Source organism: Ammospiza caudacuta, chromosome 4 (assembly GCF_027887145.1).
Source record: "Ammospiza caudacuta isolate bAmmCau1 chromosome 4, bAmmCau1.pri, whole genome shotgun sequence".
Taxonomy (NCBI): Eukaryota; Metazoa; Chordata; class Aves; order Passeriformes; family Passerellidae; genus Ammospiza; species Ammospiza caudacuta.
Window position 1 is genome coordinate 7,609,485 of NC_080596.1, and position 15,223 is coordinate 7,624,707.

General features: G+C 38.8%; 1 protein-coding gene across 5 annotated transcripts in view; it reads right to left on the minus strand.

Annotated features, from left to right (window-relative positions):
* TRIM2 (tripartite motif containing 2) overlaps positions 1–15,223 on the minus strand; it is an 87,507-nt gene that overhangs the window by 26,061 nt on the left and 46,223 nt on the right. For 3 of the 5 annotated variants that reach the window (XM_058803446.1, XM_058803449.1, XM_058803445.1), the window contains exons 2-5: positions 11,712–11,893; positions 9,336–9,573; positions 2,979–3,130; positions 2,121–2,301 (exon numbers count right to left, since the gene is read on the minus strand). In XM_058803446.1, the coding sequence (XP_058659429.1) occupies positions 2,121–2,301; positions 2,979–3,130; positions 9,336–9,573; positions 11,712–11,845 (705 nt within the window). In that variant the 5' untranslated portion in view covers positions 11,846–11,893. Of the gene's footprint in view, positions 1–2,120; positions 2,302–2,978; positions 3,131–9,335; positions 9,574–11,711; positions 11,894–12,700; positions 12,759–15,223 lie in introns of all 5 variants that reach the window. The other 2 variants (XM_058803448.1, XM_058803447.1) reach the window with 2 other exon arrangements.

Consider the following 15,223-nt stretch of genomic DNA (forward strand, 5'->3'; position numbering starts at 1 on the left):
TTGCTAGGTGTGGGCTGGGAACAGGGCTAACAATTAAAAAAAAAAAACAATTTTGCAATTAATTGGAAATGGATCCCTGAATTATGACAACCTAGCAGAGACATTCATGATAGTTAAGATAACATTGCAGCTGCCCATCACAATCTACACTGATAAAATCCCTAAATGAAGGTATCCAGTCACACAGTTGCTATGTTTTTCCTACATAGAAGAACTATGGCACAGACATGACTGTGAATTAGAGAAGTTATTTTGTTGACCATCATTGTAAAGTAAATATTTTTGAAACATTTCAATTGATGTAAAGTAAACTTTAAGACCGGATGCTACGAAATAGTCTTCCCTTGCTGAGACATTCTATGTAATGACACTGAATTCTAAAGGTATTTTTTTCTGAATTTTCCAAAGCTTTGAACTTTGGAAAGTTCACTGGAGAAAATCCAGGTTCATGTGTTACTGATATAGGAAAGTAATAGCAACACAAAATCTTTTAGAATGAACAAATTTCAAGACTACTCTGAAATTTCAAGTCATCTGCTTTTCTAGGCACATAGAAACTTCTCAGGATGCAATACAAGGCATTTCTAATCTGTTTGGTCTTCATTCAAAGACATAAGAAGTTAAAAGAGAGCATAGCCAACAAGGTCCCAGGATGACGAAACCCCATGTCCTTCAGCTAACAGATCACAAACTAAAAGAAAGACCATTTCCAGCTATTTTTTAAAATACTTTCTCAAGACAGTTTTCTTTCATTACAAAAATGAAAGATATTAAATCCTAACATAAATACTATTTTAAACGCACATAGAGTATTTTACATTTTACACTCTTTCAGTCCATTGGACAACAAACTGAACTGCCAACTTTTTCTTTGTAAAATGTAGCCACTGCATTTTTTTCATTTTTTAAAAGTATATGATCAGAATGGTTGTATTTTGCAGGACTACTAGTCATTCAAAAGTAAAATCCAATTTCAGTTGGGTTTTTTTATACAAACAGGGTAGATGCCTCTTTTACTGCTTATGTACAATTTCATAAAAATTTGATTATCTAATGCTCACAGTTATTAAATTATTTTAAATCTCTTTGAACAATAATAAGATAATTTAACATAATATTCTGTTTTGTGTAGACTCTGTACACATACAGAATATATTTGCTTGCCATGGAAGTAAGTGTGACATCTTGAATACATTTAGATGAACCTGGGATCTAAGTTAACATTAGTGATGCTCAAACTTCTGTGAGCTGCTGCTTAGCTCTGGAGATGACTAAAGTCTGTGCCCCAATGGTTTTGGGCTCCCCATGTTTCTAAAAGTATGTATCTTGTGCATATGTTAGCAGTCCTCCATTTCTACAGGCTCAGCAGTTTGGCACCTTTCTAATGATGTTTTCAAGCCAATTCTACATTCAGAAACACAGCATTCCTCCACTTCAGACATCTGGAGATGCTCAAGCTGCTCATTAATGGCACTCTTGAAACTCCAGTTATTGATGATATTTTCTCTTAACAGTAATTTTCAGGGAGAAATCTTTCTTTATAAAGCAGAGAACTGATGCACAGGAAAATAAGGACTAAATTCTTTAATTATCCTGATTCAGACCTAATAATCCTCAACAAAATCTCTACCCACCATGTTACAGGCTTTGCTTTGTAAAAGTACAGTTTTCTGTTTTCTTCCTCTGAAGCTTGGTCTACAATATAGGGGGAAAACCCCCAGAATCAATCATCCAGATAGGAAGTAAAAGAATGAATGCAGCTCTGCAACCTGTTACTCTCCTCATTCCCCTAAGAAAGTGAGATGTTGCTCTAATCTTTTTGCATTCCAACAGGTGGTATCTGACATGAAATAGGTTACCAAGCACTGGAAAGGAAAACAGTGCTTTGAGGCAATACAGGCAGCCTTAATCAGTTCTTCAGAATAAATTGTTTGGCCTGTATCTTCATGGTCATCTTATAAGGCTGAGCACCCTCAAGCAAGGCTCTGCAGCATCTGATTTTGGGAAAACAAAGTTCTCTGGATCTCAGACACAATTTGTCAAACTGGCATCCTGCATAATTTGTAAAAACTGGCTGATTAAAGTAACAGCTTTTCACTGAAACAAAAAATACCTCTTACTTTGTGTTTAAGGCCATAATTCACTTCCAGCTCCATGAGCAGCACGCTCTTTCGCACATTTAAAGTCTTCTGGAGTTCATCAAAAGTGGAATGAATGTCATCTACGATGCTAGCCTTTTGGTTGGTTAACTGGTGTATGATTTCAGATATAAAATGAAGTGCTGAGTCAATCTCCGGAAGCCTGAGGGAAAAATTAAATTACAAAGATTGCTGTTTCAAAAGTCATTAAACATTGGCCCTTGCCCTGGTATCTTTTGATTAAACCCTCTCATCAGCAGGCTGTCTTTAAATTTGGTCATTTCCCAGAATTAAGTTCATTCCTTTTATAACCACACAGTAGGTCTGGTCTGATAAAATAAGGCTAAGCCACAGTCGTCCCCTGTGCAAATCCATTAGACTTTAAGCATTGCCAACAATGAGGCCTTGGATCCTGTCCTTTATGCTGTATATCTACTCAAGAAGATATAACTAGATTTATCCCACTTTTTTTTTTTTAAGCCATTTTGCCACCGTAGTGTTTGTACCTGTCTTTTTAACAACCAGCATTATTTACTTAGCTATCATTAAATTCATGACTGGACAGCAGTTTCCTCCTTAGCATTTTATGCCCCTTCTTTGCACGACACTTGCATTTCTAATGGCCTCTGTTATGTAAAAGACAAACAGGAATCTTTTGCTCTTTTTGCTAACCCCTCAGTACATCCCACTCAATGGATTTTTTGTCCTTATGCTAGACTCACTATCCCCATTTCCTAGGTAAATACCCATGGAACCAGCACATTAAGACATCTACTTCAGTCAGCACAGGAAGCCAATGATAAAACTGAAAATGGAAAACAGTCAGTGGAGTCTCCATACCTTTTGTTGACAGCATCCAACTGGACCTGGAGGGAAGCCTTGTGTTGCTCCACCACATCCTTGAGTGGTACCGTGGGATGCTCTGCATGCTCTCCCTCGGTGCACTCCCGGCACATGGCTGTCTCACAGGACTGGCAGTAAAACTCCATCACCTGGAAAAGTGCACAACTCTGCACTCAAACATGGCAGCAGGAACATAACTCAAAGCACATCTTACTGAGTCTTGAACTTGTTTATTAGCCAAGCTCTGAGACAAAGCTTCTGTTTTCTTATGCACAAATAATTTACTGCCTAAAAGATGGCTGTTATTCTTACATATTTTATATCAAAATGCTAATTTAAAACCACTTAATTCTATCATAAAGTGTCAGAACAGCAGCCTGTGAACAACACTGAACATCATTGCTGGTCCTAACATCATCTTTGTACTATGTAACAGTAAGTTTTGGGGTTTCTCTTACGGACTCCATGAAACAACTCAAAAAAAAAACAGGCATTCAACCGCCCTCATTAACTCAATCCTTAGTCTTCTCATAGGGTTTGCTAAAGAAAGTGCAAACTTAGGCTGTTTTTCATAACAGGGTCACCCTTGAAACACAAACTCAGTGGAAATCACCAAACAACAAGTTTATTTGCTGGAGGAAAGCACCCTAAATGAATCTACATGCTGCAAGGAAAAATCTCCATATCCCATTACTAATCCCTTAAAACCATTAAAACCTCATATCTGAGATTGTAATTGGAATGCTGATCTACACTTGAAAGAGGAGGAGATTGTTTCAACCTCTTAAGTACCCAGCAAGATGCTCTTTAGAGATAAAAATAGATCTTTACATGTAATAGATAACCCAAATTCTGAATATATTCATGAAGGAAAAGAAACAGAGAAGTCCTGTGCCCAAAATCACATGTTAGTCAAAATAATGCACATATATGCAAATTTGGCATGAGACTTTCTTTCACAGCTAGTAAGTCCTTGGGCACAAAGCCTTTTAGGCTTATTAAAAAGGATATGAGGAAGTTTGTAGTATATGCTTCAAAGCAAGACATTGGCAGCTCCTTTGCATTCAGAGCATATCATCAGAATCTTGAATAATTCAGCTGATGCTTCTGGCACTCACACATCTTGCACAAAAATGGTTGTGCTAGATTTGTTGGTTGATGAGATGGTTGTGTAGAACCAGCTGTTTTCAGGTGAGCAGAGGGATTTGTAACAGCACCGTGCAAAATACCAGGCTGCTCCAAGGCATCTTGAGAATTAAGGAGGGGGATGCAATGACCATGTTTTGCATGTGGCTGTTAGCATTAACAGGATTTTCCTCTGATAAGCTCCTTTCTGTCCTATTCCCATTCTTCCCTCTTATCTCAATTCACAAGATATGGGATTCACATGCAGTGAGGGTTTAGTCATTTGTCAGCCACTCATGTAAGCTCAGAAAATTTAAAAGTTGATCCAAATAACCTGTGTAACATCAAATAGATCAGCAACAGGAAAAAAAAGTAGACCTTCAAAACAATGTCAACCCCCATGAATAATACTCCAGTCACTGTGAATTTAGCAGTCTCATTGTAGTAGATCTCCGAGGCCTGATAGTTACTTTGGTAGGCACTGTGATGTGATGCATTCTTACAGTGCATAGAGGAAATCAGTTAAACAGAGTTTAGGATTTAAGTTCTTTTCAAAGGCTTCAAAAGTCTGCAATCAGAAGCAGTCAAAAGGAATAATATTTTACTAGGAAACTCTGAAATCTTCTTATATGGCCAAAAAAATTAATTCATTTCTTTTGCATGAGTGTCCTAAATTCAACTTTCTGCCTCTCAAAAATTTAATGCTTAGGTTCAAGATATTTCAACACGTCCTTTATTTATTCAGTATTTTAATCTTTGGGTACAGTGATTAGAATAATTTAGTATTTCTGTTTTCTACTAACCACCCCATAATAAACATCATTATATTTGCAGCCACATATAGAAGAAAGGAAGCATCTCATTGGCATTAAGGTTGTTCAGCCTAAACAACTTTCCTCCTCTTTATTTAAGCATCAGGGAAACACAGAAGTTCAAATAACAAACAAATCACAAAGACCTAATGTGTATCTCTATATAGAAGAAGGTGTCTTTGACTCAAATTCAAAATGTCTCGAGAGAAGCAGCTTTCATTTCCCACTATAATTTTTGTATTGTGCATAGATGAAGGAGAAGGAAAACCTCATAATACAATTCAACCTTCAACTGTCTAGATAAGCTAATTTCCTAATTTTTTCTTAGCATCTCTTAATCAGGCAAGACTGAATTCTAACTACAGACAGACAAGTATCACTGAGTTTTCATTTCTCCCCTCCATGCCCAATGTGAGCATCACATTTTGTGAATCTCCAAAAAAAAATTTTCATTATGACAGGTTTGCCCTACAAAATATCTCAGAAAAGGACATTTGCCTCTACTTTCCAAATTCTAGAGAACTCTAGGACAGGATATACTGTAGCATGCAGCACTGGCTTCAGCTGTATTTCCACAAATTCAATGAGAACATTCCCATTAGCTGTAATGAAATGTGAATTAATACCCACCAGTTCTGAAATCCCATCCAGTAATTCCTACCTTAAACCAGACCAGCATATTTCAGCACAATGATGTAACTAGAGACCCATGCACATCTTCACTACTATACTTCAACTGAATTTACAGAAACTTAAAATTGCATAATCAAGGATCCAAGTACTGAACTAGATTTCACAAAGCCAAGACACACTAATTCCAGCCCTTCAAAGGTCAGGTCTTGAGGAAAAAGCTCTCACCAATCACAAGCCCCTCTTCTCTAAAATCACATTTGTAAAATCACATTGCTCAGCCTCTGCTTTCTATATGTTTGAATTAAAAGAGCAGTCTACAGCAAAAGGATGAGTCAGCTCTTTGCCACCCACCTTCCTCATGTCACACACACATGCTTAATTCCTCTGTCCCAAGGCTAAAGTGCACCTTAGCTTTGTGTGCTTTGGCTTTCTAAAGAATGTAAGTTTGAATTACCTGAGGGCACCTCTGAGCTAGCTGATAAAATTTAGAATGTGTGTTTCTCTCCCTCTCTAGTCACAGCTTTTGCCCTACCCACAGATTACACTTTAATGGGATACATGAGTGAGTGACATGGTGGGAAGTACAGAGGTGAGGAGAAAAAGCAAGGGTTTAAAAGGTAAGATATGAAGTCACTTCATCAGAATATCAAGGATAGGTGATTTTTTATTTTTCTAAGAGAAGCATACAGGCAGTAAGCAACAGCTCCACAAGTTCAGGAAGTGTTTTTGAAGGAAAGATCTTATGCCTGTCAAGTTGCCAAGCTATGCTATGATCTTTTGAGAAAAAGCTAGTCAGAGATAAGGCATTCTCTCTTGTTAAAAGTGTTTAATTTAATACTGTGTATTCTCTCTTGTTACACTCTAGAGGCAGAAAATACATTGCCCCACCTTCTACATTGTAAAAACATGGATCCTTCACTCTGAGCTGGTTTTCAGTTCAAATTCAAACAAAACCCAAGTATAGACATTTCAGAGGCTACATAACTCATTACATACAATGGAGTTAGAATTTCACAGCTTGCCCGGCCCTGGCTTTTCTACTGCCCCTAAATGATTGTAGATCAAGGTTTCAAATCCAGAATGCTTTCATACACAAGAGCTGCAGGTGTTTCACACCTGAGAATAAAGCCAATCTTATTTCAATGTGTAGGCAGAAGATAAGAATCTTCTACTGGTTCAAAAGTTCCATATGTGCCCTATAACCTTGATTTAACAGGAACATACACTTGTGCTCCATGGTGGGTCAAAATGAGGAAGCGTTTTTTATAGTTCAGGCACAGGTAATACAAAAGATCTTAATACAAAAGTTGATTAAGATACTACAAACTAAGTTTCATTCTTCATAAGAAGACAGAGAACAAAGCTGCCACAAGAGAGGATGGGAGAATGTGCGCAGAAGGTATAAAGTAAACATACACATATGGAAAATATGAGTGATGGGAATAGGGGACCAACTGGGAAGGGAAAGTATCTAATCTGCATGGCCTGAGGAAGGCTAAGTTCCAAGCAGACAGGCAAGCAAATGAGAAAGTATCTCTGCATCAGTTTCTATCTTAATCAGAGAGGTTTAAGTCCAGGATGGCTGAAATGATAGAAAAAAAAAAACTTGTTTAATCAGAAACTTATTTCCAAGCTAATATGAAGAAAAACTGGTAATATTTAAAAAAAAATATATTTGATGCAAATAGTAAAAATACAATGGGTCTGACCCTACCCGAAACAATATGTAAAAATTAATGGTGACTGGATTTAGTGCAGAATGACTGCTGGTTCTGTAAAGGCATTCTCCTCCAGCTGCCAGTTCAATCTTTTTTCACTTCCTGAAGCCGCCAGTAAAGTTACTAGCAGCCAGGCACTTAGAATCATAGAATACCCCGAGCTGGAAGGGACCTACAAGGGTCACCGAAATCAAACTCCTGGCCCTGCCAAGGACCACCCCAAGAGTCATACCACGGGCCTGAGAGCATTGTCCAAATGCTTCTTGAACTCTGGCAGGCTTGGTGCTGTGACCACTGCCCAGGAATCACATTCCAGGGAAGACATTCTGGATGAAGACGTTTTACATATTTCCTAATATCTAACCTATTTGCCACACAGTGCTCTTGTGTCCTGAACCTACAAAGCCAGCAGAATCCCATTTCCTCAGTGAGGCTTAAGGTGCCCAGCACCTTGCCCTGTGCACCCTTGCAGCCCAACCCACATGGCCAGCCTCAAGCAGCTCTCCCCATCTCAAGGACTAATGCGTGCACTTAGCTTTTCATTTCTTAGCTTCACAAAGCTTTAAATTGGAGTCACCCTCAGGCTATCCCCAACCCTCCCAGATGCCTACTGAAGTGAGAGGATGTTCCCATCACACACTACTCAGCATCCTAAATGGCATGCTGTGTTTCAAGGCAAGCCAAGTTGGTTTAGAGGACTTACAAATGCACCTTTCCTTATAAAGGAGTTCTCAGAGAGGTATAAGGTGGCATGTTTTTGATTGTAGACAAGCCAGGCTTTTTTAAACTTACCCAAAGAATAATCAGCTGATAATTTAAAACACAAAACAAATAATACCTTAATTTTGACCTTTTTCTGCATTTCTCAATCAAATGGCTCCTATCAAAATGGCTATGTCAGAAAACAGCTATGATTCATTCTAAAGAGGGCAAATAAAATGCAAACAGAAACTAGGAATATATTAATCAGTAACCACTACACACACATTAGTATAATACACATTTTAAAAAGTTTCACCAGTTATTCATTAATCAGAGAGTCCAACATCAGTTCTACAAGTCCACCTAATTCCAAGAGAGAAGGAACTGAGCTATTCCTCTATTACAGTAATCATTACCTATCAGCTGAATTACTCCTACACAACCAATGTACCTACACTGAGTATCAAATAAAACAGCCCCCAGAAAGTTGTCTTAAACTACTGGCATGTTTCTTAGCTTGCATAGAAGCACAACATTCAGTTTACAATACAGCATTGCTGAGTTTTGCAGTCTCTATTTACATATTTGCATAAGTTCACCTATGAGTCAGGAGCTCATATGCCTATCATGAAGTTACACAGGTTAACACTGAAAATTGTGAAGTAAGCAGAGTTAACTCAGTTGAGGGCACTTGCTAATGAATATACTGATGTGATTTGAGGATGTGGGTGAGGACATGCTAGGTAAAAAGAGTAGGCAAAGGGAAAAAACAAAGCAGTGTCCAAGAACTGATATGAGAGATCCACAAAACACTGCAGATAAACAGAAGTGCTCTGTTTCTAGCCTGTGCTGATGCAAAGCATCCTAAGCTAGGAATCGCTTTTATTTGAGCTAGGAATCACTTTTATTTGGTTCTATGTTAACATGTTCACATATCTTTTGGTACTGCCCTAGCGTGCAGATCAGTAAAACTCATAAGGTCCTTGTCACATATTGCCAGACAAACACACAGCTACCCACAGCAACAGCTGATGCTACAAGGGCTAAGGAAAGCCAGCCCAAAGAAGTAAAGGCACAAGGTTCAGTACTTGCAGGACAATAATTCTGACCAAATGTGCCAAAAGACATCATCATCCCAGATGATTGGCAAGATAAAATAACATCCTGACTACTTCAAGATGCTCCACTGAAAACATTTGAGTTAATTTGAAGAATCAATTGTGTTTTGCTGATATATTATAAAATCAAAGAAATAGTATGATTCCACTTCCCCTGCTTTCTCTTTAGAAAAAGACACCCATGAAACCCAGACAAGTCAGCACATATCAATACCTGCACACAGCACAGGTGGCTGTCTCACTTACATTTCCATCATGATTGGGGCAGGAGAGTGGTTTGCCTGCAGCAACAGCAGTGACAGTCTCCAAGATGGAGGACTCCTCAATGCTGTTGTCCGGCGTTCGCTGCAGGACATCCATCAGGTTGGTGATAAAGAAGTTGTTCTGGAGTGCAGAAACCCCTTTCTCTGGCAGAATGGACGTCTGGCGGCACACGGGGCAGGAAAGGGTTAAGCTATGGGCTGGAATGTAATTCTGTAAACACCTATGGGGAAGGAAGGTGGAAGGAGAAAGAAAGGGAAAGTATCATCAAAGAAGGAAAAAAGCCCTTTCATCAGTTAAAGAGCTGGTTTGAAATAGTGCTACCCCTACTTATAAAAGTACATCAAACAGGCTTCTGAAGCAAAAGTGATTATGGGGAATAATTTTTCATTTAAACCTTTTTTTACTCTGCCACATGAAAAAAAAAGGTTCAATAAGCAGACATCATTAAAAGAGCTACATGCCTTTTTTGGGATATTCATGCAGTTGATCATGCTTTCAGATGCCTACTGCATGCTGCTCACAGGATGTTTTATGCAGTAAAAATTTTGAATTTATCTGATAAAGTCTCACAGACATGAAGTTGCACCAAGTATTTGAGCCTGTGCCTTTAACTGACTAATTGGTGCTTGACCCTTGTCTTTCCAACAGAATCTCCTTTAATAACTTGTGTTTGTGGGTTTAGTGTTTCAGAGGTAAAACATGGTCCCAATAAAATCAAAGGAAATTTTTTCATGTATTTCAATTTGGAAAGTTATTTGGCAGCTACCCAAAATCAACAGAGCTTTCTTTATGACATGGGGAACTACCTGCTATGTTATCACAGTTTATGTTAAGGGGCGTTTTGGAGGAAATTTTTGTGTTTGATTGGGAGGGCAGTGTTGGTGTTTTTCAGAAAAAATAAATTTCACAGAGTATAAACCTGACACAAAAGTTCAGCAATCAACAATATGCACAATATGCACCAGGCTGACCCAGGTGAGACTTAAGGCCACTTTTGGCCTTGGAAATGAAGTTAACACCTGCCTGGGCATGCAATATACAGTTGCATGCAATATCCTATATTCAGTATGGTCCTGTAAGCAGAAGAAGCTTTGCAGAAAGCAGTTCTTAAGGGGAGCAGTGCTACACCAAATTTCTCATGGGATGCCAACTGAGAAAGTGTGACCTCACACAGCTCCACAAGCCTTTTACAAGGGTTTTGGTTGCACCACTCTTCATTTTCCCCTGGCAGCCCTCCTCCTGACCCTCCAGTAAGGGCTCCATGAAAGGAGAGCTTAGACTTTGCACATCAGCACTTCACTGGAAGAGTTCTTCCAGCATCTCTCCATAGCCAGATCAGCCTAAGAGGATTACAGTGAAAACCAGAAGCTAACCTTGGGTTTTACACATGAACAGAAGTCAGGAAACTTAACACATGATGGTGAAAATCTTGTCTCAGTGACTTCAATAAGAGTTTCAGTGCAGCCTTTTTTAATGCTGGGATTTCCTATTGTTCTACAAAAGATCGGTTCATCTGACACAGGCAGAGATCCACAATTTTTCTTTCACCCTGTGCAAAATTAGGGATTCACACCACAATTCTTCCTAAAAGGTGGAAATCTCCTAAATTAAATATGTTCACACCGCTATATACCGTTTATAAACATTCTACTGCCATTCAATATACAATCCAGAGTTGCATCTCATCATCAGATTAAGAACTAACCATTAATTCTTCACCTAACTTTTCTGCAGGCCTGTATTTTTCACAATTTGATGGATAATGCAACATTAAAGTATCATTATGCATATGCAGTTTATTCAGCCAAAGACAGTAAAAGGCAGGTTGGTTTATCACATCTCTTCCCAGAGAGTTTTCCCACTTCAGTCAACCAAACTGCAGAATAATGAAGACATTTATTCTCAGGTTATTAATAATGTATATATCATGTAAAACTCTTGGACATTAAAAGGATGGGATAATTACTTATTGACTTAGTAAATCAACAAATATTTTTTTCTTGCTTCTAATTACACGATAATCACAATAAATTTGAGACCATTAACTTGAGGTCCAAATTCTGGCTATCATCACCTTTCACACTGTAGTAACCATATTCATTAGTTTAATTGGATTTACTTTTTGTTTACTCTTGCATAAAGGGAATGCATTCCAAATATGCCACTGCTGTCTCTTCTTCCTGCATGACACAAATATGTTTTCCTACATCTCTGCCTCTCCAGCCTTCCCAGACTTTATCATGCCTTAACAGGACATTTACAAGTAAAGGGGAAAGTCCCGTTCCACTAAAGGATGCCTTGTCCTGTGCTTGCAGCATGACACAAATCCTGAGTTACCAGCCTGAGGAAAGGACTTACCTCTCACAGAAAGTGTGCAGGCAGGGAAGTACTTTGGGGTTCTTGTAACGGTCCAGGCATATGCTGCAAATCAGAAACTGCTTGTCAATCTGACGGACCACAGGACTTGGGATGTTGGAGCCTTCACTGGCCATCCTAGACCACTGACATATGGGTCCTGTTCCCTTCTACCCTGCACACTGCTGGAGCAGGGTGGGAAAAAGAAGAAAAGAAAAAAAAGAAGAAAAATGGCTTATAAACTAAATGAAATAAAATCATTGACAATTCCACTCATGTTTTATCCTTATGCAGGAATTCATACTTCCAAAACCAAAACAAGAAAGAATTAAACTTCTAAAATGGTTTATCACTGATGACAGCCAGGGAAACAGTCAGCAACATCTACAACACCTCTGCCTCAGCATTCTGGAAAGGCATGCTGCCTCTGGACTGAAAGAGTTACAGGGCTGTCTGGTTTTAAAGAAAACCCATGATGAAAACATTCTTGTGCCAATAGGTTCAGCCAGTGCTAACAAACATCAGATTTCTTACATCTACAGTACTGCTGGCAAAATGCTCAAACTGGAACTGCACCAGCCAGTCAAATGGCTGCATCACAGACAGAGTTTGAAAATTGTTCACCTAACAATTTTTTTCCCCTGTCGGTGCTGGTATTGCCAAAAATATCGTAGATTTTGACTTCAGGAAGCCCCCGAACCAGACAGCCCCTGGGAAGGAATGCTCAAATTCTGCATCACCAGTAGGGATGAGGTAGACACAATGAAAATCCTCATGATAAAAGAAACAGAGCAAAGAAGAGGCAACTGATAGCCACTGAGAATCAGCAATGGCAGGGTGAAGGATATGTGAAGCACATTCAAATAATAAATGCAATAAAAATGTAATTCTAGGCAGAACTAGTAGTAAGAATCATGTTTCTAGGACTGAGGATTCTTCATAATCTGGCACACAAAGCATGAAATAAAAGGCTAAGAAAAAAGTCTACTAACTGTTAGAATTAAAATCGCAGGTTAAAGAGATGAGAGCAGGCTTGGAACGCCTCCTGTCCTGGAACAAGGCACAGGGAGAGAAAAACGTAGGTTCTTTTCAGCTGGAGATACAGATTATAGCCAATAATAGAATAAATTGTGAAAACAGAAGACAGGAGGAAAAGGATGGAAGCAACCACAGAAAAAAGTAAACTGCCTGCTAAAATAGTTTAGGGAAACCTGGCAAGCAGCGTCCCTGGCAGGGTGGCCCAGCAGGAACTCCTGTCCATCAGCATTTCTAGCAGGCTGAAGTGCCAGGAGGTGCAGGCGCGAGTGCCGCAGCACCGAGCTCTGCCAGACCTCCCGCACCCACAGCGGAACTGGCTCCTCTTCTCTCTGAGCTGCAGCCCAGCCGGCCTTCTTCTCTGCAGGTACACTCCTGAGGGGTCTAACTGCTTCCTGAACAATTTCTACCCCTTTTTACTCACCCATTTCAGACAATTTGAGATCTAGCTTGAGGGCAGTTCAGGCTTTCCAAGACAGAAACAACAAGCCCTCTGCTGATCATGCTCAAAGGTCATGCAAAGCAGAATGCTTTGCATGACCTGTGTAGCATTTTATTGTTAGTGTTACATTAGGTCTTCTTCCTGTGCTTGAACGAACAGCACACTAGACTGTCAGTTGAACCCATGCTGCTCTTCCTGAGCTGTGTACTTAGCCATACTGCTGTGTTTTACTTACTACACTGAGCAAGGGGCTATTTCTAGGATAATGACAATGATTATGGATCATAAGTCAGCTCTGCTGGCTTCCCTGATAACAGGTTCCTGGGGCATCGCCTCGGTGTTAGCAAATTCAGCAGCATAAAGTTATTCACAGTTCAAATACCCAACAGCAGTAACTGACATTTCATTCGATGGAAAACACTTATGGCAAGTCCTTTTGTTTCCTTTTATACCGGGGAAGGGGAAACTGCAATTATAAAAATTGCTCTAGTACTCATAAAATATCATGTTTGCTCATGACCCAAAAATGCATGATTTCAGGATTGATAATATTTGCATGTCTTTTTCATATTTTTTAATATTAAAAAAAATTCTTTCCCCATAGTAAGATAAAATGTATTACGTAAACACAAATTATTTTTTCCTATTTAAATGCCAAAAATCACAGAGAATTAACCTTAGGAGACCAATTAGCAAACCACATTACTTTTAAAAAGCTTGAGTTAAAGGTGGCTTTACAAGAAATGGAACCAAAATATCTGGCTTTTACAAAACAGAGTAGAAAGACCAGACAATCAAATTCCCATTAATGTATTCATACATTTGGCAGCTTAACATGCAGAACATCAGCAACATGTTTCAAAAGGAAAATTCATTCTACCACTCACACAGCTGTGTTTGCCTCCCACCCTCCCTCCCCAAATGTTAGAGGCAGGGACTCAAATAAAACAGGCAAGATAACAAGAAGCAGGAGGATTTCTTATCAAAATCATGGTTTCCAAATTGGAAACACCAACAGTATAATTTTTTTGTTATAGACTGAACATAAACTACTGGAAAAAGCTGTACTTAAGATATGAAAGAATAGGTCTCCAGTGAATGCTGCCTGTCATTTAACAGAAGAAAGTTCTCTAGCAGCCAGGTATTTTCTGTACTTCATCTTTCCCTTATCAAGTAAAGCTACAACAGCACATAGTGGTTACACAAGAAAATCTGCTGCTGGCTGAAAAAAAATAATATTGATTTAGCCTGTTTTTCATCTTAGTTTTTCACATTCCTCCAATGTCACCACAAAATCAAGTAATTCTTAGCATTTCATAGACAAATCTCATGCTAGCTACTTTATTTTTCAAATGCTCATCCTTTAAGCTTTGTCAACGAAAGAAACCATGATTCAGAAATAAGTGCTTTTAATACTCTGTATTTTATCTGAAATGCAGCAGGCTATGACTGTCATTTATCCCCTGTGTTCACATAAATCAGATTTAAAACATGCACCTGGAAATAGAATTTCACCTGTACATTTCAAGCTTCAGCCACTACCTGGTACAACTTCTCACACTAATAGTCCCTTTAAAAATGAGTATGGCATTTGAGTATGGCATTTGCAGGATTCTGCAAATGAGTATGGCATTTGCAGGATTCTGCAGCCTCTCTAAGGCAATTCCACCTTTGATGTAATCTTGATGAATGTGATGTAGCTATGAGAAGGATGATTTTGCTCATTCACTCAATGAAAGCAACTGTACAATCAAAGAGTCTTTGAAGAAAATCTGAAGATTTTAGACAACGTTTTTGAATTTCACCCAACAGTATTTTTTCTGATTTACTGCTATGCTTGCAGCAATGTAAGCTTTCAATGTATTAGCAGTGTGAGATTTTGCAAAGTAACCCTACTTTTACATGAAAAATGTTATTTTTTTAAAGTAGCATCTTCTGAGCTCAAAAAATGCCAGAGTGCTTTTCAGAGGTTCATTATGTCTTACAATCAAAACAGAGCAGCTAAAGCATGAGCTTCGAAAATGGGGCTCTTACTTCT